Genomic DNA, 24,288 nt, shown 5'->3' on the forward strand with positions numbered 1-24,288 from the left:
AGACCTAAAATGGAGAACAGCCATGTCCTGATCTCATCCTCTGGCTGGAGAGGAGGAGTTTTGAAATCAGATTATTACCTCAAGCCTTTTGGCTTTGAAGCTACAGCCTGTTCACCACGTTACCAGTGGGTTTAAAAGCTTAACAGAACTCTCAACAGATACCCAGGAAGCCTCTTACTGTAGAAGATGGCGACATCACAGGATCAGCCGTTCTGTATTTATCACACTGCACTGTAGTCACTGGATCTAAACCCATGATGCTTCTGGGAATAGCATCAAGCACTGGTGTATAGACAGCAGATAGCAGTGCTGATGCTATTCCCTAATAAGTATGTGATTGCCGTCATCTTACAATGCTATGTAAAACATAGTTGCTACGAGCTTTGAGCTGTTTGTAACCACATGGCCAGTGAAGGGGGACATTCAGTTGCAGCATGTGTGGACGGGCTGCCTTTACCAAGTGAAATCCAGCTAGTGGTTTGCAGATGGGTGTGTCTCAAGTTTTTGGAGCTTAAAAACTTTCCACAGTTTATGCTGCAGTGTGTTAACTGCAGAAAAGTCCTAGCATCTACTTAGCCTCCTGCTGACCTCCATCCCTCTCCCCTAGAGAGCCCAACCTAGTTATAAAGTTATTTGTCATACCATTAAAAAATTGGAGCTTAAGCTATCTGTTGGTGCTGTTGTCAAATGGTGTGAATGCAGCTGATACAGGTGGTACTAATGGGAGAGATTCATTCTAGGCAACAAATTGTACCTTGCCTATGAGGTACAAAATAAGGCTGTTCCAGATATTCACGTGGTCTTTGTCTTCTCTCCTATTGAAGTGCTGGAGTTATTTTCAACTACAGAAGACAAATGTGTGGGTGGAGTCTGCACGTTTTGTCCCCCTCCTATTTGAAGCATGATCAGTGCTGTTTTAGAAGCTGATACTTATTCTTCAACCAGCATAATTGACATATGGATAAACGGTGTAGATGATCTGCTCTGGAGGAGAGGGGATTATTTTGAAAGGGAGGAGCTGTCTGTTAGTGAGAGAAAACCGCATGATCTCCACGTGCTTTGTCTGCTAATAACATTGCTGAAAAACAGAGGTGATGCATTGGCTAGAACAGGAACCTGGAGTCAAGACTCCGGAGTTATCAGCCATGTCACTGAATAAAGTGTGCCCTTGCTAAAGTCAGTTGTTCTGCGGCAGTTTCCCCATCTGTAAAATGGGGGATATTACCACCTTCCCTCACAAGGGTGTTGTGAAGCTTCATTAAATGTTTGTTAAAGCTTTAAGAATTTTGGAGAAAGGTGCTATCAGAGTGCAAAGTGCTAATATTTGATTACTGAATAGGAACCACTAGCTTGTTACTTCAGTGCTCCAAATGTTCTGCAACCCTGGTAAGAAACTGTTATCAACCCCAATTTTAAGCCTATTATTTTAAGGGTTGAGACTGCACAGTGCAAAGCATGAAATACAAAACACAGCTAGACCTTGCCCCAAATGGCTTACAGAGCAGACAAGACACGATGGAAGCCCAGAGGAAGGAGTACATTATTGTCATTATTGATACGCAGCTTTGGGGCCCTGGGGGCACATGGGTTGAACATTTTAAGCACTGTTAAGCTAGACATTGGGGGCTGCTGTTATCTGTATTACTGTAGCGCTAGGAGCTGAAGTCATGGACCAGGATCTCATTGTGCTAGGTGCTGTACAAAGAGAACAAAAGCCCCAAAGCGCTTACAATGTAAGACAAGAGACAACAGATGCAGGCAGGCAGACAGACAGGAAGTACAAGGAAACAATGAGACGCTATTGGCCAGCATGATAGGCAGCACTTTCAACACACCAGCATCCTTGCCATGGTGAGGTTTTTTTAGGGCTCACAGCAAAGGAGAGTTTTAAGGAGGTAGCATGCCAAATCATGTTTAAATATTCCAACCTGCACAAAAATATTCTCCCCTAAATAAAAACACTCTTCGAGTCCATCGATGCTGGACAGCAGTGTTGAATTGTGTTCAGCGTTTTCAAATCTAGTTAATTTTAACTTAACAGTATTCAAAATCAGTTCACGGAATCTGTTTTAGAGGCGGGAGTGGAGCTGGTGGGGAAGAGGAAGATGAAGGTTTTCCCATCAGGTCTCTGATTCATTGGCAGCGGGTGGGATTTGTTTTTGCCATTGGCAGTTGATGTGGCTGTCAGGTTTGTCTGGCCATTGTGGAGGTCATGCCACAATCTCTCTCTGTTTTTCTGTTTATAACCATCTCTTTTGTATTAAGCTGTCATCTCACACCTCTACTCAGCCCTATTGTAACATTATGCCCCCTGTTATAATGCATTCCACGTAGACTCCAAAGTGTACTTATAAAAAGTGGAAGGGGAGGGACAGAAATTCAGAAGTCTCAAAACACACTAGCATTAGAAACAGATTTGAAGAGCAAAAAAGAGGGAGGAAGGTTTTTGGCCTCCTGTCACCTTCCCTTTGCATCAGGAATTGCTATTCCCCATGCAGAACTTGCTCCCACCCTTCCTATACCCCTCATCTCTGCACACAAGAGCCAGTAAGCCCAAAATATTATCTGCTGGGGCCACTGTTAAGCCTCTTCCTCTTTCCCTGTGAGACGGCTGTAGAATGCTGGCTTCTCCAGAGTTAATAGTCCCCAGTGGATGAGGTGCCAAGAAGCTGTTTCCTTGAGGAGAGCTGTCGATTAGGTTCCTGTTGCCAGGAGTCAGGGCAGCAAAGGGGGGGTGGGGGTGGTTTGACACTTAACTCTGGCATTGTCTTTTGTCTTTGCTGTGGAGGCAGTTCAAATACAGAAGGGCGGGGGGGGGGGGCTTTTAGCTCAGGAAGCCATAAAACACTTGAGCATCTTATTGAAAATGGGTAATAGACGGGCTCTCGCGGTGCAATCGCCAACAGGACTGCAGGGAAGCAAGGACACTGGGCAGTTTGGGAAGGGGTGTTTAGCCGCAGCTGGGGCAGGCAGGAGGAGTGCTGCACAAATACAAATCTGAATGGTGTTGCCAAGCCACCTATCAGTGAAATGAAGGCACAGGAGCCAGAGAGTAACGTTTGTGTGGCTGAGGCAGTAGGAGTGAATCTCCTGGCAAATATTTGGGAAATCAACATCCACTGTCCATGACATGTAAAATAATCTGATCTGGAGACTCTATCAGGATCTGGAACCTTCCAGATTTCTTTCCATGACGTCTACCCTTTACCAAAACATCCAATGTGCTGCCACCTGGGTTCCTGGAGTGGAGTAACCTCTAGGAATCCCATTTTCCCCCTCCTTTCTCTTCCATTCGCTGCAGTTTCACAGCCAAAGAGGGCCTCTGTTTTTTTTAGAGCCCATTAGCTCTGCTAGGTGCTGGGTGGACGGTATGTCTTGTCAGCAACATGAAACACTCTTTAGGGCCATGTATGCTGCCTGTGCAACAAGCTCAAGATCTCTCTCCCCCCCCCCCCAGGACTCCCCTCCCCTGTGGGGCAGCATCATGCTGGGATTACCAGATCAGGCAGCCACTTTGGGCTCATCCACATATAGCTGGATGTTTTCCAATCAACAATCTTTAACTGGGATGTTTGAATAATTTGAATGGTCTCTTCTTAGTTTACTTCTGGCGGTTGTGTGGAATTGGATCTTTGTGGGTGTCATTCCCTCCCCCAAATATGAGTAGCATGTTGCTGTTCATCTGTGGCTCACGCTATCCTGGGCAGGTTAGTGGCAGAATCTGTTGTAGCCTGCGGTCATTTTCACTGTGTTGATTCCTCCCATTACCAAAATAGATTGAATGGGTGTTCTCTGGGATTTCCCTGGTGATATTTGAGGATAAGGAGTAAATACAAGCTCGGGGGTCCAGGGCAGTTAAACTGGGAGGAGATGTCACACTCTTATATCTGGCATGTATTGCAAGCTAGTACTGTCTGCTTCCAGAAGCCCAGTGTCCAGATGAGGGTGGTTGCTTCTTTCCACAGCTATCAGAACAGCTGATTAAATAATGGGAGGGGGAAGTAGGAATGGTCAGGCTGAGATGTAAAGCAGATGTGCCAGCCTTGGGGAACCCTTGGATAAATAGTGTGGATTGGAAGTGTGATAAAAAAACAACTCCAGGTCTCCCCATCTTTATGCCTAATCTGGACAACTATATTCCTTTCTTTACCCCTCCACGTGGCATGCCCTTTATCTTCTGGCCAATTAATTTTTTTCAGAGAAAAGCTTGCAGTCTTTTTCAGAGGCACTGAAGCTATATCTCAGATGAGGAAACGTACTCTGTGAAGAACTTGACTAATCCTCAGGAATGCTTTTTAAACCCCTGATGTCCACACATGCAAAGTGTTTCATCGGGTTTTTATGTGTTCCACGGACTGTTTGGAGTAGATGCTGCTTTTCAGCATGTCCAAGAACTGGCTCAGGTGAAACTGTTTCAGACTACACTGTTAGCTACACTGTCGATGCCAAGGAGATGAAAGTGTGGAACTGTGGGATCAATACCCAGAAGGCATTGTCATTGAAAGTTTAGTACAGCAAGAGTGTCGACACAGGACAAAAGAGCATGGGTTATTAAACTGATTTGCAGTGGAGAGCATGGATATACTTAACCTAGTGTGCTAAACTGATTCTGTTACCCAGTTCAGTTGCAGGCGGGTGAGTTCTCTAGCATAGACATAGCATTAGAATTCTGTACCATTACGTCATCAGACTAGTCTGTGTGCCTTTCAGAGCACCTGCTCTCTGTGTCCTTAAACTTGTAGTGCCTGCTGGTTTTGGACCTGGCTTCCGAAGCAAAAGCACCCAAATGTTGTGCTCCGTGGTCCATAGTGACAGCTTGCCAGAGAGCTGGAGTGTCACCGTTAACTTGAATTGACCTTTCATCAGAAATAAATGGATACAAGCATCGTTGCTGGTCTCTGTATCATCTCCGAGTTGATGTTTATAACAGTTTTTAGGATATTCATTGCTGCAATACCAACACACTAATTTTCATTATTTTGTTCTTTGAGTTCACCAGCAGTAACCTGCATGTGTTGATCAGCTTTATCCTCACCTGGACGCTGAAAGCCGCTTTTTTGGGATTCTGCAGGCACAGTTGCCTTTGAGCTGTATTTGTAACACTCTAGTTACTGGAAAGGCCCCTGCACCTATGTGTATCCTACAGGCCCTTCAAGGAAGGAGTGAGGTAGAAACTGAGAACAACAAGACACAGCAGCAAGGGCAGAATGTGTTTTATAAAAGTTCCTTAACAGTACTCACTTCACACACAGACTTTCAGGGCTTCCAATAGAGCATTGAAAAGGTTAATTATACCTGCCCAGGGTTGTCAGTAAGGGGAAAAGTGGGGAGTAATGTGACTCCTAAGCAGGGCAGAGTATTAGCCTGCCAGACAACCTACATCTCTCAAAGCAGAACTGCAAGCTATTTCCCAGCTAGTGCTGAGGGATCTATTTCTGCCCTCTCGCCTCCCCCAGATAACCCTGCTTCAGGCCAGTGCTTCTCCTTGGTGAGGTGGTTACCCTTGCTCTGTGCAATGTGCTTTTTCCCAACAGCCATTGCATGACACAGAGGGATTTAGTCATGGGGCTGGGGGGAGGGAAAGACGTTAAACAGGCTTTTCCCTAATGAGCTGTGACGCCAGCTGGAGAGGGGGAGAATCCTGCTTTTCTCCTGTCCGTTGCTCTCTGAAACTACAGAGGAGGAGGAGGAACTGGGTCTCCCCTCTGCTGATTTGCTGCCTCTTCTGTTTCCTTTCTGTTCTGTCCCCAAAGCATTTTGGCAAGGTTCAGATTTCTGTGCTCACAGCTCAGTGCTCAAAGAGAAAAGGGAAAAACAAAGGGTTGAGGGAGGGTGGTGAGGAGGGAGAGTCACTTATTGCCCTATCCCAGGACTGAGCTCTGGGACAGAGCGCTGAGGGGTAAAGTTAGTGAGAACCTTGTCTTTCCAGTGAGAGTTTCTTCTCTAAGTACTGTAATTCCCTGCTGTATCATTTTATTGTCCTCCTGCTTAAACACTGCACTAGCTATCATCCTGGCTGTATTTTCCCTTGTTCGGATTGAAGTTTAAAAATGTTCTTTCTCTCTTCATACAAGATCTGGGTTAATGGAGTAGATGAAAACATATTAAGAGTATCATGCTAATTCTTTGTTCTCGAGCTGAAACATTAGAACTGCGCTCTGCTTAGTCCCTTTCAGGGCGTGGTGATCCTGCCGTGTGTCCATCCCCACAACTCCCCTTGATTTCAGTGACAGTTATGCACGTGGAAGAACTGCAGGATTAGCCTTTTAGGTTAAAATCTTGCCTGGCTGGAGAAAAACGACATTAAATTAAACAGACCAGTCAGTGGACCACTTGGCAGGAATTAAACTAAAAACCCTGTTTCTGCCTGACTGTTCACATTGCATCACCCACGCAACAGTAGAAAGAGAGATCCCTATGGGAAAGATTACAAGTCATTATCTTTTTTAAACAGATACCAAAAAGATCACAAGAGCTGTTTGGGTCTGTCAAACATTGTCAAGCTGACACTGAGACTGTGACTAACCCCTCTTCTTGCTCTTTCCTAAAATTTGGTGTGGGCGGAGGGGAGTGATCCCAAGAGTCGGAGATGCTGAACTTCTGGAAGATGAGAACTCAGCTGAGTTTCCTCCTTTCCTAATCCCACTCCCGTTTTAGTTTTGGTGAAGTGTTTGTGTTGCAGCTTTAGAACTGCTTTAAAGCCCAGTTGTCCTTTTTCCTCCACTGGTTGCAAAGTGACTGAGACATGTCTGAAAAGGTAATGTTAGGAGTGCCCTAGCTTTGTGTTTTGGTAAATAGGTTGATACCACTGCAGTCCTGTTTGGTCTGATTCCCCATATGTATGTCATCCTCCTTCAACAGCACTTTGCCAACGCCTTATAGAATGCACATTGCATCTTCACTAGTGACTGGTGAACTCTGACTGTGTAAAGGTCAGAAGTTTTCTGCCCCCACCCCCCTATACATTGAAAACAATCACAGTAGATACTAGGCTATCTTAGTGGATTGTGTCCACTGTTTGATGAGTGTTAGTCAAACAGCATATCGAAAAGGCTCAGGGGAAACAATTTGTATATACCTTGTTACAAAAGGCTCCTACATCCTGGCAAAGACAGAATGCTGAGTGACTGCTTTAATGCACAAAAGTAAGTGCCCTGCGGACAAGGGTGTTTTTGGGGGTGTATGCCCTAAATGGAGTAATTCTCATGGGGTCTCCTTTCTTCCTGTGTCCTAACACTACATCCTCTGTGAGTTGGACTTTGTCCGTGGTAAGTTATCTGAATGGGCAGATGTCTTGTCACACTGCTTACCTTTTTTCCCTAAGCACATTTTATTGGAATCTGTAACCCTTTAAGTCCTGCATAAGGTAGATACCACCAGAATGTTGACCATTTACCAAACAAATTTTTATGTGCCTCATAGTTGCTATTAATATAGAGATAACATTACCTCATGCAGGTGATGGCAGGCATAACCATGGGCCATAAAATCTTTTAATTATCATCAGTATTGTCTAGGGGCTAGAGTAGGAAACAAGTAACTTCTAGGACTCTATTCCTTTCTGCCACTAATGTGCAGTGTGGCCATAGGCAAGTCACTTACCCGCTCTGTGCCTCAGTTTCCCTATTTGTAAAATGTGTTTATCTCCCTCACGAGGGATATGGTGAGCTCTGTTTACAAACACAAAACAGCATTTTATCATTTTAATCTGTTATCAATACTTTTATTGTTGTAATAGCAGGAGTCTAATCAGAGTTCTTGGCACTTAAAATGTTTTTCTCATTATTGATTATTCTTTATTCTCTAGCCATTAATATAACCATTTATTTAATAGTGTGTTGGGCAACATCCAGCCATGAATCTGTATTCAGTCCATTGTATATACTAAAACCATAAAGAATAGTGTCTTATGACGAGGCTATCTATCCATACTAAATTTTATTCTATTAACTCTTGCTGTGCACTATCAATAGTTACTAATGGAAAGCAGATTGCTTCGTGTCATTTTGTGAAGTTTTTGAACTAAAATTAAGTATTTTTGATATTGCATAAACTTTTAGCCACGTTGAGTAAATATAAATCTATGAATTACCAATAGAAATAAAATTACCAATACATTCTCTCAGTATGTACAAGATTTATATTAATCACTGTTTAAGAAGTTTATCCTTTTTATAGGTCACTTCCTGTATTACACATTCTAAGTGAACTCCTTTGTACTGAAATAAGCCATGCTATTTTCCACTGTTTTTTTCAAGGAAAGGGCATTTGGGGACAGATCATGTGGTCTGACAGCACCTTTTCTCTTTTAAAAAAAGTTTTCTGAGAGCAAAATCCCTGCTTCCCTTCAGGGAAAGGAGCAGCAACTCCATCTGTGGCCTCGTTCCCTCCCACCATGCTTTCTTCTTTCTCTGCTTACCTATCTGAAATTGCTGCTCATCCTGGGTGAGTGGGATTTTCAGGCCGTGATCCCGAACAAGTGTTTTAAATGAGCTCACCACTGATAAGTACGGAAAACTTCCTCTGGTTAAGGAGGAAATACAGGCAACAGAATTAAATTGTTCAATTTCTGCCTTCCAGCTTCCCATCATTCTCGGATGGGAGAGGCTTTGTGCTACTTACTAGATTGCAGTGCCTCAACCTCACTGGAACAGGGGCACCCCATCTTCCATATCTGCTTCTGGGCAGAAGGCATGAGCTGCTGCTAGTAGGTGTGTGGTAAAACCTTTTCAAGGTTTACTTGTGAGTCCTTGCAAGAAAAAAGTAATGAGGTCTGATTATAGTGGAAGTTGATGTGGAAGAATGAAACTTCTACAGAAAAATAAAAAGACAAGTTCAGTTGTGATTGTAGCGGTGGCTGCAGGGGAATGGCCTGGCTGGTCCAGAGGATGGCACTCCTTCGGGTACAGTACGCATCAGTTAGGCCATCTGAGGCTTCCTGCTCTTGGTTTGCCAAGGGAGTATTTTAAGGAATTTGATCTTTGTTTCTCTCTTCCCTTCTTAATAGGAACTGGAAGCTGCTCTTCACAGGGATGATGTGGAGTTTATCAGTGACCTGATTGCCTGCCTCCTTCAGGGTTGCTATCAGCGCAGAGACATCACGTGAGTAATCTTGCTCTATGGTTTAAGCCCTTTTGCAAGGGAGCTAATTAACATAGTCACAGGGATGTTACACAGCTTCAGAATGATGCTATAGAAATGATCTGCAGTCACCAATGACCAGGCCATGTTGCTCAATAGGTGCAAGGGAGTCCCATTTCTCTTTTACTCTCTAGCCCGGGGTCGGCAACCTTTCAGAAGTGGTGTGCCAAGTTTTCATTTATTCACCCTAATTTAAGGTTTTGCGTGGCAGTAATACATTTTAACGTTTTTATAAGGTCTCTTTCTATGTCTATAATATATAACTAAACTATTGTTGTATGTAAAGTAAATAAGGTTTTTAAAATGTTTAAGAAGCTTAATTTAAAATTAAATTAAAATGCAGAGCCCCCCGGACCAGTGGCCAGGACCCGGGCAGTGTGAGTGCCACTGAAAATCAGCTCGCGTGCCGCCTTTGGCACGCGTGCCATAGGTTGCCTACCCCTGCTTAAATCACAAGTCATTAATATTCACACACCCCATTCTTGAGCAAATTCTTTTTTTTTTAATTATCTTTTACCTTGAACCCACCCACCTGTCTTGTACTCCGTGTATTGTTTCCCTTCACTGTTAGTGATCAGGATATTTGTGTGTTCTTTGTAATCTGCCCTCTGCCTGATTAATTTAGAGAAGTCACAGTAAGTGTTTGCAACATCATAACTGTTTTGATTATGCTAAATTATTTGAAAAATGGCAAGGAGCTTTATCTTGGAATGAGTTGGATAGTAGGAGTGGAGAGTCAAATATAGCAACTATTCTCTTCTTAGGCATAGCTAACGCTTGGCCTGTGACATCAGAATGATAGGTTGTTGGTGTGTTGGCCAGGACTTTGAGGTATTCTCCTTGATGTTTAAAGATCCAAAGGCACTTTTTTGTTAACATCCACCTGGATAGCCCTTAAAAATGAGCAGAAAAGACTTCTGTAAAGTATCATCCTTTAGAAGAGCTCCTTCCAACAGCAAAGCAATATGCTCTCTGCCCAAAGGGTGAAGCTTCATTTATAACGAAGCACAAGTGAAGTCTCAGCTTTCTTCACTGAATTCCTATGAACTTGAACTGAGAGCAGAGCATAATTCTGGACATGAGGCAATCTTGCTGCTGGTGGTAGGTAACTCAGTGGGTTCCACTGTATTACTGGGTTGGCACTGAACATGGTGCAGAACCTGAATCTGTAAGCAGCTGACTTGGTGGGTAGTGCCCACCCACTGAGCCAAACTGGTGCTTGCCCTCCCGGAATGAATCTTGAGATGGAGAGTAGGCTGATCAGAAAGCATCTGAAACCATATGTACTGCTTCTATCAGAATTACCGTAACCGTGGTATATAATCCTGATTGTGGATTTATGGCATCAGGTGATGTCTGTTTCTTCAATTAGAATTAGAAGTGGAAAGGAACAGTCTGGCCATCTCATCTAATCCCCATTAGCCAATGCAGGATTGTTCCCGAAGTATACTTTTCAGTGTTTTGTCCCGTTTAGTTGTAAATATTTCAAGCGTTGGCGTTTCCATAACTTTGTTTAGGAGATTATTCTGCAGTTTAATGTCAACATGTAAGGCACTCTTAAATTGGTTTGAGTGTGCATATGTGGGTGGCACCAATTTAACTATATCAGTTTAAAAAATTATTTTAGTTAAATAAATACAACTTCTCTGTGTAGATTAGGCCTTGGTTAATGACAAGATGCAACTGGTGGAAGAAACAAACTTGACTGTAGAAGGAAGAAGGGGTAACACGAGTGTGTTTTTGTGTAGGCTAGCTGTGTGTTCAATGTAGCTTGCCACCTCTGTAGCCATTCTTATTAGTTATGAGGCCCGCAGATCCATGACATGAGGTACTCTGCTGTATGCAGCCTTGGAGGTAGGCCAGACCTGTCCATCAGAGATATGGGTAGGTGTGGCTTCACCTCTGAGACTACGCCAGATTTTGTTTACTTATCCAGCTGTAGGCATGCAGACCAGCTCCTCCGTACTGCAGAGCAAACTTGAAGAAGAAGAAGAAGAAGGAAAAAAGGCCTTAAAAATTCCAGATTGTTTGGGTCTGCCTTTATTGGCAGAGACGAGTACCCTTCTCCTCTGTGCCCCTGCTCACCCATCCAAAGTGCAGCATGGCAGAGAAGGCTAAGAAGAGAGAGAAAGCAGACACTCTGACTCCTGCACTTCCCTTGCTGATTAAGTGCCTGCATGGAGATTTGTGCCTGTTCTGTGGAGACCCAGGCCCCCGTCAAATCCTCAAGCAGGGTTTCTTGCAGCCTCTTTCCGCAAGTAGGAGAGCTCCCAGCAAATAGTGACAGCACCTCAGCAGCAAAATCCCCTGGGTTTGGTACAGGCTTGCAGTGATGCCAGGACCAGCAAGCGGCAGCTCTCCTCCCTCCCCCACAAAACATGGGTGGAGTGTAGGTTGAAGCACAATATCAAAGGGCTGGGGAAGTTTCCTGCCCAGCCACTGGAGCCTGTCTTTTTTTGTTAACCACAGAGCAGCTCCCTGGCACCTCCCTGCAACTGCTGCAACAGCAGGGAGCTACAGACAAGGATCCAGAGACAGAACAAGGAGAGCCTGGTCAGGGGAGCTCAGGCCCAATCCGTCCCTCCATTCTATAGCATGCCAGAGGACAGACATTGAGCAAAAGTGTACTGAGTATTTTGAGTATTGTAAACTACATTTACGAGGTCTGCAGATGTCTCAGATGACCCATAGTTATAAATCCCTCCCCAGGCTCCCTGTGAGTATGTGAGTGTGGAACAGGGATTTTCCTGCTGCACCTAAAGATTGGGAAAGCATCAGGCTGCCTCCCTCAGCTGCCACTGCAGATCCCCATGTCAAAACGATTGAGCTGTCATTGCCAGCTGCCTCTGTGAGTCGCCAGGCCCTGATGGTTCTGGTTATTGCTCCCAGGTTGCCATGCCTTGCTTCCACCTCCTTCCCACAGCAAATGGCTAGGGAGGAATGAGAGAGACAGCAGCCCAGACTAGAAAATTGCAAGGCAGTAATGGACCTCTTGGCCGCACCATTTTTCTTTCTTCCTCACACTTCCCTGTGGCCTCCATTTTATAAGGCCAGAAGGTTCCTCAGTGTGCACCAGGCACAATGTATCCTGGCACCATTACCAAAGATAAATGTGCCTTTTTCCCTAGTGGTCAGGGACTTGTCATTTCTAACTGGGAGAGATTTTTACCCGTAAGAGTGGCTTCAAGAAGTAAATCAGCTAGCTCAGCGTATTCCAGAGTCTGGTTGAGATTTACCCATTGGTACCAGGACAAAGGTCTCAGCCCTACCTTTGCATTGGTACCACAGATTCTCAGATTTCTTCACAATGAACTCAGGGTAGGCCTGGCAGCTACAGACACTGAGGGTCAAGTCACTGCTTTGTCAAGAATCCTTAGTGCAATAAACAAGTAGTGAATTTCATCATACCCAGATATCGAGCCTTTTTCTTATGAGAGCAGCATCTCTTCTACATCCTCCTGAAGTGCATGAAGTATCTTTATGGCCCCCTTCCTTGGTTCTCAGTGCCATTACAGACCCTCAATATGAACCACTCATGAAGCTGTCTCATTACTTTCTAACCACTAAAGTGGCCTTTTTGATAGCAATCTTGTCTGTTTGCAGGGTGCCCCTGAGACGGAAGCTCTTTTCCTGGAACCTCAACACTACATTCCATAAGGGTAGAGTGGTACTCAGATCCGACCATGCCTTCATACTAAAGATTAACTCCAGACTCCATAGAGCACTGGAAATTGTTCTGCTATCCTTTTGCCCAGTTCCATCACACTCCAAAAAGAAACTGGCATATTCTAGATGTCTTCTAAGCTCTCAAAGAACGTATTCACCACACAGCTCAGGTCAGAAGGACAAAGTCTTTGTGCTTTATTATCTAGTGTCAAAGCGAAAGACGGTTTCAAAATCCTCTATTTCCAGGTGGCTGAAGTTTTGTATCTAAGAAGCATACAAGTCAAAAAGTGTAACTCCATCTTCCAATATCAGAGCTCATTCCCTCAGAGCTGTAGCAGCTTCATGGGCAGAAAGATAACATACGTCATACAAGAAAATCTGTGATGCAGGCATCTTCTCAACTGTTCATACCACCTTCAAAATTCTAGAAGCTGGACTTCAGTCATTGTCTGATGCTGCCTTTGGTAGATGAGTGTGCCTCACTATAGTATCCCAGTAACTCTTTTCACATCTGTACATAACTGTATATTGTTCCCCCATTATATTGTGTGGATAGTGGTATGAAAACCCAGTGTCATAGACCTGTGATCCTGAGTATGAATAAGAATAGGAAAATTTATCCATATCTTGCCTGAAATTTTCTTTCTTGGAGTAAAGAGGTCCACAGATCAAGCCAGCCTTGAATGGACTGTTAATTGGGAAATGATATCGGATTATTAATTGGCACTCAAGTTTGTTATTCAGGAGAATTGTTCTCTTTAGTCTCAGTGCTTAATTTTCCTTACTGATACAGAGTGCTTAGTTTTTCCTAGGTATGGAAGTGTAGCAACTGACAGTTTCTCAGAGGTGGCATGAGCCACACCAGCCCTGCCTCTGATGAACAAGTGTGGTCTGCCTCCAAAGCTCTATAGAGCAGAGCACCTCATGTCATGGTTCCATGGCCCTCATTACTCCAAGAAAGGAAATTTTTAGGTAAGACATGGATACATTTTCCTATTACTGTCTGGCAGTGTTCTGTAGGCATCATGGTACAAGTGAATTTGAAGGAGGATTAGGTAGTGGCTTTTTCATTTTGGTGTGTGTGTGTGTGTGTGTGTGTATGGGGGAGGGGAGGGTTATGCTGTGCAAAAGACGTGACATGAGAAAAAGCATTGAGGTCCTTGTAGAAGAAATGGACAAATGAACAGTGAAGACTGAGAATATTAGTAGTGAAGGCGGCAGTCATTTATATGGTTATAGGTAAAGAAGGGCAAAATTGTGGTGGACCTTAAACTTTGGATGAAGCAGAGGAGAAGAGAGAGCCCATCTGGGGAGAGAATGGTGTGATAGGACTAGTACCTGACCCAGGACAAACTTCTGTGGGATCTCACTACATGCCCCCAGTTTGATAGCGAACCATTGATAACTACTTGTTGAGTATGGTTTTTCAACCAGTTGTGCATCCATCTTATAGTAATTTCATTGACACCACGTTTCCGTAGGTTGGTTATGAGAATGTCATATGGGATTGTCAAAAACCTTACTAAAATCAAGATACGTCATGTCTGCTGCTTCCCTCTGTCCACTAGGTCAGGAACCCTGTCAAAAAAGGAAATTAGGTTGGTCTGGGATGATTTGTTCTTGAAAAATCCATGCTGGCTATTACTTATCACTTTGTTATCCTCAATGTGCTTACAAACTAATATTATCTTTGAAAACTCATGGCGATCGGGGGAGGTCCTGAATGACTGGAAAAAGGCTAATGTAGTGCCTATCTTTAAAAAAGGAAAGAAGGAGGATCTGGGGAACTACTGGCCAGTCAGCCTCACTTCAGTCCCTGAAAAAATCATGGAGCAGGTCCTCAAGGAATCAATTCTGAAGCACCTAGGGGAGAGAAAAGTGATCAAGAATAGTCAGCATGGATTCACCAAGGACAAGTCATGCCTGACTAACCACATCACTTCTATGATGTGATAACTGGCTCTGTGGATGAGGGGAAAGCAGTGGACGTGCTATTCTTTGACTTTAGCAAAGCTTTTGATACGGTCTCCCACAGTATTCTTGCCGGCAAGTTAAAGAAGTATGGGCTGAATGAATGGACTATAAGGTGAATAGAAAGCTGGCTAGATCGTCGGGCTCAACGGGTAGCGATCAATGGCTCCATGTCTAGTTGGCAGCCGGTTTCAAGTGGCATGCCCCAAGGGTCGGTCCTGGGGCCGGTTTTGTTCAATATCTTCATTAATGATCTGGAGGATGGCGTGGACTGCACCCTCAGCAAGTTTGCAGATGACACTAAACTGGGAGGAGTGGAGATACACTGGAAGGTAGGGATAGGATACAGAGGGATCTAGACAAATTAGAGGATTGGGCCAAAAGAAATCTGATGAGGTTCAACAAGGACAAGTGTAGAGTCCTGCACTTAGGACGGAAGAATCCCATGCACTGTTACAGACTAGGGACCAAATGGCTAGGCAGCAGTTCTGCAGAAAAGGACCTAGGGGTTACAATGGATGAGAAGCTGGATATGAGTCAACAGTGTGCCCTTGTTGCCAAGAAAGCTGACGGCATTTTGGGCTGTATAAGTAGGGGCATTGCCAGCAGATCGAGGGACGTGATCATTCCCCTCTATTCAACATTGGTGAGGCCTCATCTGGAATACTGTGTCCAGTTTTGGGCCCCACACTACAAGAAGGATGTTGCAACAAAAATGATTAGGGGGCTGGAGCACATGACGTATGAGGAGAGGCTGAGGGAACTGGGATTGTTTAGTCTGCAGAGGGGGGATTTGATAGCTGCTTTCGACTACCTGAAAGGGGGTTCCAAAGAGGATGGATCTAGACTGTTCTCAGTGGTACCAGATGACAGAACAAGGAGTAATGGTCTCAAGTTGCAGTGGGGGAGGTTTAGGTTGGATATTAGGAAAAACTTTTTCACTAGGAGAGAGGTGAAGCACTGGAATGGGTTACCTAGGGAGGTGGTGGAATCTCCTTCCTTAGAGGTTTTTAAGGTTAGGCTTGATAAAGCCCTGGCTGGGATGATTTAGTTGGGGATTGGCCCTGCTTTGAGCAGGGGATTGGACTAGATGACCTCCTGTGGTCCCTTCCAACCCTGATATTCTGAGATTCTATGAAACTGATTGTTTAATAATTTATTCCACTATCCAGATATCAGAGTTAGCCTGACTGGTCTATAATTCCCTCAGTCTTCTTTGTATTGCTTTTTAAAGATAGGTACTATGTTTGCCCTGCTCCAGACCTCTGGTACCTCACAAGTCCACTGAGTTCTCAAAGGTAATTGCTAACGAGATTGCGTCAGCTAGTTCCTTCAGCACCCTAGGATTAATTTCACCAGGCCCTGCCAGCTTGAATACATCTAATTTATCTAACTAGTCTTTCACCTATTCTTTCCCTATTTTGGCTTGTTTTTCTTCCCCCTAGTTAATATTAATTGTGTTGAATATCTGGTCACGATTAACCTTTTAGTGAAGACTGAAGCAAAATAGGCATTAAGCACCTCAGCCATCTTGATGTCGTCAGTTATTAGCTCTCCTACTACTTACTTTCCTTCATCTGACTCTTGCTCCTAATCATGTATATAAAGAACCTCTTCTTATTGCCTTTTATGTCCCTTGTTAGGTGTAACTCATTTTGTACGTTAGCCTTTCTGATTTTGTCTCCATGTGCTTGTGCTATTCTTTTGTACATCTCTTTAGCAATTTGACCGTACTTCTGCTTTTTGTAGGATTCCTTTTTTATTTGCAGGTCATTAAAGTTCTCCAGATGGAACCGTATGGGAGTCTTACTATTCTTCTAATCTTTTATTCGTGTTGGATAGTTTGCAATTGTGCCTTAAATATTTGTTTCTGCATCTATATACTACTATTTAGCTGCTTCTCAGTGTTGAAATGATGAGTTAATTTTGTGTAGTACTTTAGCTCTTCACTATCCAAAGTATTGTGTATTTATTTTTATTTTATATTTTCTTGCAATCTACTGGTAGCAGGCTGTAGTTCTCTGCATGTCTAGTTTGACAGCATATAGAACTCATAGCTGGACTGGAAGTGCCTGACTTTAATTATGCAGAAGTATAAAACTGTAAAGTACTTTTGCTAATTATGGTTTTGTAAATATTTTAGGTATCTAATATCCCTCTACCTCTTCTTCCCCTTCTAGCTCTTCTGAATACATCATACTTGTCAATGTTAATATGTTAATATAGCAGATGTGATTTGCCCCACCAAACTGACATCCACTAGGTCATAATCTCACACGTCTAGCTCATTTAATGTATTTCCCATGCCCTTTGCCTTTGTGTATAGACTCTTAAGTGCTTATGACTTTCTACTATTGCAAAAAATGACTTCAGGAAAAAAAAATCACTTATTCAGAATATGCAATTTATATAAGAAAATTATCAAGTGGTATTTTAAAAATACTTGATTTCCCCCCCCCCCCCCCCCCCCCATGTCCACAGATACAAATTGGGCAGCTGCATAATCCCTGCAGGCTACCACTTTAATTCCAACAGGAAATGCAGCTTGATGACTTGTATCAAGACAGGAAGATCAGAGCTGCTGCTAAAGGCAAAGGCCACAGCAGGAGACTTCTACAGCTGTTTTTAAGTAAGAAATGGCCGTGTTACATGGATGTGCACATTAAATTAAAATAATCCAGAAAATCTCCTGCTGTTCTCTGTTTCTGGCTAGAACTGTTGTAAAAAATGTTGTCATGCTGACCATATAGCTGTTTCCTGTTTTGTTGTTTCATATTTACAATTTTTAATGTTTTAACATTTTAAAGAAACAGCGATTTGATTATTTTATGTTGGAAGCTACTTTATATTGCATTACTGTCCCTTCAAAGCTTGTTTTTAAATTCACCCTTTGTTGTAAAACATCATTTTATTAGGATTCAGTTTGGAAGAATGTCAGATGGTAAGATAAACAGAACCCACTGTTTTCCACTTATTTTCCTTGACATTTTTGAATCCAGAAGATTGGTACCTCACCTGCTTAGATGGAGACTGTCTAACTCACCTTGCATCATGGAAGGCACTAATGTGCTCCATGAATCCTAAACTCCCCTCTTTTCTTCACTAAGCACTGGAAGAATTTCCAAATAGATCACCTCTGTTTGACCCAGTCTTCACCTCTCTTTCCAGATCCCTAAAGCCAGCTTTGAATCTATGGCATCTCTTTTCAATCATGTTTTGTTCTATCATGGAAAATAGGAGGACATTCCACAACATTCTTCAGGATCTCCTTTCCTCTCCCTGTCATGTCCTTTGTCCTGATGCCCAGAATGTAGCATCCCATCCTGTTCTATCAGAACCATGCTCCTCTGAGTTTTCATTCAGGATTACTTATTGGCACTTCTATTCCAGCGACTTCTTTTCAGGGCTTTCCATCTAATTGTTTGGGAGGAAAGTAAAGGACAATCTGATCATCTCCTGACTCATCAAGGACAGAATATCTGTTGTTACTGACCAGGTTTAATGGCTCTATATATTTCACTTCTTCCATTCCTTTTGTCACATTTTTCTGTCTTCATTCCCTTGCATGGAACAGATCCTTCAAGCATTACCTCCAGGACTACTCTCTCACTGGTTTGTTTTAAGAATAAATGTTAAAAAAAAAAAAAAAAAATTGCCTTAAGTCTGCATGCAGCTACATCAGTTGTGTCCCTTCAAGGAATACGGTGCTTTTTTCTACACTAAGAGATGAGGTTTGTGACAGATGTGGCAATTTCTTGCAGAATCCTTGGAAAACTTTATTGAATTAAGTTTAAGTATCTTTGGAGTCCATTGTATTAAATGCAAATGTTATATTTTATTGTGAATCCTGGGAATTATGAACTTCAAAGGATTATCTTGAACAATGGGCCAGACAAGAGTGGACTTATGGACAAACAATGTCAAGCAGTTCACCCGGAAAATGTCTAGGGGGAAGGTGAATGCAACCCCCCGCTCCCTCTGGTTATGCAAACACCCAGCCTTTAAAAGCTTTGCCCTGAGGATGAGACCATTATTTATTTGATTATAGCTGTTACAGGGATCCAAAGATCAAAGACCCAAATTGTATAAAGGAAAGACAACCCATTCATGGGGTAGCGGGGTGCTTGTTCTGAGCTAAAGCTGTTATGGACACAGAAACACCCCCCCTCATTTCTGGGGTTTGAAGGACTGACTCCTACCAGAGCCCTGCTGGAGTTGGGGGTGAGTATGGTCTCCAGTAATCTTATTTGCATTCATGTAGATTATTTTATTATTTTTAAAATGTTTTCTCGGCAGTGCTTTCACCTTAAGAATAAACGTGCTTGCTTAGAAAGAGCTATGTAGTCACTTATATCTCTGGGCAGTTATGGTGCATATAGCCTCTGAAAAGAGAGCAAAGCACAGACATTGGCCTTTTTAGTCAGTCTGGCTTGCTGGGAATAACTCAGTGTAGGCAGGGAACGGTGCAACCTGGGAAAATCCCAGAGACACAGGTCTCCGCCCAAGAGAGGTGATGGCTGAGGATCTGGGAGCCTGGAGCGGGTGTCCTCGGTGGATCACAGAGATGAAATGCAGGTGCAGTTGCCCTGAACTGTGGTAAGGTTGATTAGCTAACCTAGGTTGCTAGCTAACCTTTAGTCTCTTTTCCTAATCTAGGCAAAATGAGTACGAACATTCAGGCTCGCTGATATTATGGTGAAGGGGACCTTAGAAAAAGCTAAAGTGGAATATCCTAGTGATCCAGTGGATTTATCCGTGTAATCTGTGCAATAATCTTTGGGGCTTGAGACGCAAACCCAATCATGATAGACATGGGGAATACACTGTTTGTATTAACCAACATTTACTGGCATGCTGCTGATCTTGGCTGTAATAACTACACCAATGGCTGGTGCAACAGAAAACCACAAACAAGCTGAGGCTCATACTTAGAGTTGTGTTTGGTGCCTTACAGGACAGATGGAGGACATGTTCCTTGCCCTCAAGAACTTCTAAACTAATTCTTGACATGAGACCATGAAAAGATTAGAAGGAAGAAAGGACAGAGGTTACAGCAATAAGATCACATGGCTATTCAAAGGCTAGTGGACAGCAGGGTGGAATGAAATTGTGGAGTGTAAGCATGAATAGAGTCAGATAAATAAATATCTTTGACTCATTACTTATAGACATTGCACTAGAAATCAGTCTTAAAGAAGAATTTAAATGAGGAGTGGTTGGTGACAAAACCAGGAAGAACTTCCCATGCATGTGATGTGGAGTAATGAGCAGGGATCGTGGGAGAAGTGAACAAATGGAGCATGAAGGTTGGCACCATTGGTGAGCATATAGGTGACCTACTAAGAGACTGGATAACTCAGGAGAGGAAGAGTTGTGTGTTGCATTGTGAATGTGAGGACAAGATGTTTACATTTGAAGTGATGTAGGAGGCATCTGAGTCAGTGATGGGATTCAGAGTGTGAGATGAGGTGGCCAGATTGCCAGGCCATGAAGATGTTCTGGACAGCAGCATTTTGCATGAGTTTAAGAGGGAATGATGTTGGGAGTCAGGGAAGCCTGTGAGGAAGAGAGCATTAATCAAGATGGGAGAAAAGTCCCTGGATGAAAGAATTGGCTGCTTGGACAGAAAGAAAAGGATGGCTATTCAGATTGTTTGTGGAGAGAGGTATGACAGGGTTTAGAACCAGTCCAGATGTGGGGGACATGAAGTAGAGGAAGAATCAATGATGACTCCCAGATTATGGGGTCTTAGTGACAGAAGACAGTGGTATTGTCGACAGTAATAAGGATCTGGGAGAGTGGAGGAAAAACAAGCTTAAATAAATTAAGCTTAAACTGATAGTGGGACATTCAAAGACACTGGAGATTAAATAGTTCGAATTCTGTTTGTGTCTAGGGACATGAAAATTGTTATTGTTACTGGTTTAAAGATCATGCCACAAGATACTTATCAGGGCTAACAGAACAGCTGTTAAGTTTTTGGTAGAGGAATCCCTGGGATTCTTTGTCCTAAGGGTCTTTGAGTGTCAAAGTGGGTGATACTTCCCACACGCTTTGTGCAGGATTTCATGTCCAGCATGGCTGTTCTGCTCAGCTAGACACTGAAGCAGATCTTCAGCCCAGGGATGGAGATTGGCATATTAACCACTTCTATTGCCTGGTCCATCCACCACCTCCAAGCAGGGATGTAAAGGCTTTCCCTCCTCTTGTCTGAATTCATCTTCAGAGGGTCCCAGATCTAGTGAACTTCCTGAACATCCTCGGAGAGGGAGCTGTCCAGATGCAGGGCCAGTATGCTGATCGTTCTTGTGTCCCAGAACTATCTGCTATCTTCAGTCACACACTCTCTGGCCCTGTTATTATTTATTTGTATTTTTGTAGCACTTAGGAGCCCCATCATGGACAGGGACTCTGCTCTGCTAAAATGTCCATCTCCTTTCACCTCTTGTTTTCCCTCAGCTCCTCCTGGGTCAACCACTGAACAAAGACAGTTGAAACACTGGATAGTAGAGGCTGTGAAATCACTGAGGGATGTCCAGACGGCCACATGCAAAACAGACCCCTCTTCTAATGGTGAAAAGCCAGTGAAGAGCAACTAGAGCCACTTGAAACCAAGAATTATATTTTCAATACCAAGTGCTAAAAGTTAAACTCCTAAATAAGTCCTGATTTCTGCCCAGCCCCCAAGGTACTGAGTACCTGCATTTCTCCTGTTTGAAAATTTAGGTCCAAAATCTTTGATAACCTCTTTCAGAGAAGGCAACATGACCACACTGAAACATGCAGTCGTCCGATCAATTCTCAGTAGTCCAACTTCATGTCAGCTACACCCCAGTCTCCAACCTCCATTCTCCTGGGCAGAATTATTGAAGGTACACAAACTTCTGATCTCTACCCACAAGACCTTTCACAATCAGGCTTCAGACAGGCATATGACACTTGTATTGTTCTGGCGCTGGTGGATGACTTCCTTATGGCTACATGCAGGGGGCATATCTCTGTGTTCACAGTACTAGCTAAAAACAGACAGTTGGACACCATGAGCTGCTGATTCGCATGCCACATCTCAGCAACTTTGTCTGCTCTCTGTCAGAATATGAGGCCTCTCGGTGTGGCTATGAGATTACATGGGTAACCCAGCAATAGGTCTGTTTCTCAGCAGATACAGCACCATCCTCCAAATGACCCAGTGCTGGAAAGAAATCGATGAAATGCAGCTAGCACAGACTAAAGCCTGGTAAGCCAGAGGTAATACTAGCCAGGGGAAATGTGTTCAAGACCTGGTCAGGGCACTGACCTAATAATCTATCAGGGGGCATTTGCCTTCTGTCACACTAGTGCATAGGCTGTGAGGCAGTGGCAATAGATACCTTCTTTCATCCTCACCCAGCCAAGAGACTAATCATTCCTCTTGGATCCAGATGTAGCCACATTGATCTCTATTTCATTGCTTCTAGGTTGAATTATTGCAACATACTGTACGTGGGGCTGGCTGTCAAGGTCACACAGAAGCTATTAACTAAGTATGAGCAAAAAAACATGACCTGAGCACAATATAGCCGTGATTCTCACACACTATAATGTGTATGTGGGACATAGGTTTCATTCTGCATTACCTGAGAGTGCAAATCTTTAGACTCTAGTCCATTAAAGGCTTTAACTATCTAGACTGCCTCTCCAACCCCAAACCACCAAAGCAGGGGCGCTCAACAAGCATGCTGTGGTTGACTGTGTTGAGGATGAAACTTTCAGGAACCTGAGATAGATCATTCTCAGTGGAGGGCTGACTGTGGTACTCCTTAGAACCGGAGATCAGAGTGTGCCAAAGCCCCTGTGAGGTGTACCTTTTTACACAAGCCTTTCATCACCAAGGGATGGACAACAGCTGGCATTATTTTTCAGGGTTTTTAATCTAACAGCAACCGAAACAGAACTGGAGCATAGGTTGGACAAAATAGGCAGTTCTGCCTCGTTTTTAGTGCCCAGATTCCGTGGTGATGGGTTCACTAGAAATCATCATATCGTGGTTAAAACACTTCTTGGTCCTTTCTATTCTACAAGACAAAGCTGTGTTTCAACAGTGTCTGGAGACAACCATGTTCCTCCCAACAGTAGTTGCTACACTGTGGCTGGGACCTGAGACGAAATGTGAAGGGGTAATGGTTTCAGGATGGTACTCTAATACTAAAATCACTCACTGCAGGTGTGGGTTAGTTGGGGTGTACATTGGCTGACTGGTGCACATAAATTGGGGAGGGTAGAGTGGTTTGGGGATTAGTTTACTGAACAAAGCCATGTGATTGCACTTCAAGATGCATTCTCATGGGGACACTTGACTGTGTCCTGTTTCTACAAACAATGACAGTATCTGCAGAAACATACAGCAAGCATAGTTCATATTACAACAACGTTCCACTTAAGAAAAAATATTGAAAACTATTTCAAATCTCTTGCTTTTCCCATGCATTGAGTGTAAATAGGTTTTTTATTCACTTGTCACTGCTGACTAAATGGTAGTCTTGGCACTGATGTTTTTATAAATATATTGTGTTAAATAATACTGTGTTGAAAACAAAAGGATTCAGAAATTGTTGACAACGTTTTTTGTCTTTAAGCCAATTAAGCAGCTCAGAAAAAATGCAGCTGCCCAAACCAGCACTTTATCTTCAGCCAGTCTTCCCTAAAACTAAAGTGACTGTAGTTGTTGTTTTTTCCCAAACCCATAGGAATAATTTGCCCAGTAACTTGCCTGTATGTCTCGGGGTCCAGTCCTCCTCCCATTAAAGTAAATGACAAAACTTCCCTTGACTAATGAGTAAAGGATTGGGCCTTTGGTCCAAAAAACTTTATATATTAGGTTTTATTTTTATCCCTTAATGTTTTCTTAACTTTTTTGGGCCGTCATTTGCATACACTCACTGTCTGCCTCTTGGCTGTTCCTCCTCCATCCCAGCCAGCGGGCAAATACAGCTCCTCTCCACTTGCTAGCGCACTTCTTCAGCTGTTACTCTGGATTCCCTGACTGCTCCATTTTTCTTCCCCACTCTACCCAAACCAACAAAACTTGTATACAATCCTGTCCTGGGTCAATTAAAAATACAACTCATGCACTTCCAACCAATGAACATCTTTAACCATGGACCTATACTTTTCATCTTCAGAGTATTTTATAATCAGACTTGAGTCCAACTCTATTTTTCTGTAGGGCTTATTCTCTTCTTCACATCAACTGATTTCTCTGGATCATGTGGGTGAACAGACTGGTGCTTTGAGATGAGAGAATGTCAGAGTCCTGGAAGGGGAGGTGGCTGGTGAACAAAGCAGTTTTTAGGACGGACATTGGCAATTTCATGTGGTGTGAAAAGAGGTTTTTAGTGCATCAAGATCAAACATTCCCTGCCCGGCCTGAAAGTCATTTTCATGCCATGGGTGGGGAGAGTAGACTTGCAGTGCAGCACACGTCACCCTGACAGTTGTGGAGCCACATCCTCCCTGGCTTAAAACCTACAT

The 24,288-nt window shown here is 43.3% G+C and overlaps 1 protein-coding gene across 1 annotated transcript in view; it reads left to right on the top strand.

Moving 5' to 3' along the window:
* Nucleotides 1–24,288, top strand: part of LOC117882678 (cat eye syndrome critical region protein 2) — a 128,061-nt gene that overhangs the window by 53,765 nt on the left and 50,008 nt on the right. The window contains exon 2 of the mRNA XM_034781300.1: nt 9,008–9,102. Within this exon, the coding sequence (XP_034637191.1) occupies nt 9,008–9,102 (95 nt within the window). The remainder of the gene's footprint in view (nt 1–9,007; nt 9,103–24,288) is intronic.

The sequence above is a fragment of the Trachemys scripta genome, chromosome 1 (assembly GCF_013100865.1).
Source record: "Trachemys scripta elegans isolate TJP31775 chromosome 1, CAS_Tse_1.0, whole genome shotgun sequence".
NCBI lineage: Eukaryota > Metazoa > Chordata > Testudines > Emydidae > Trachemys > Trachemys scripta.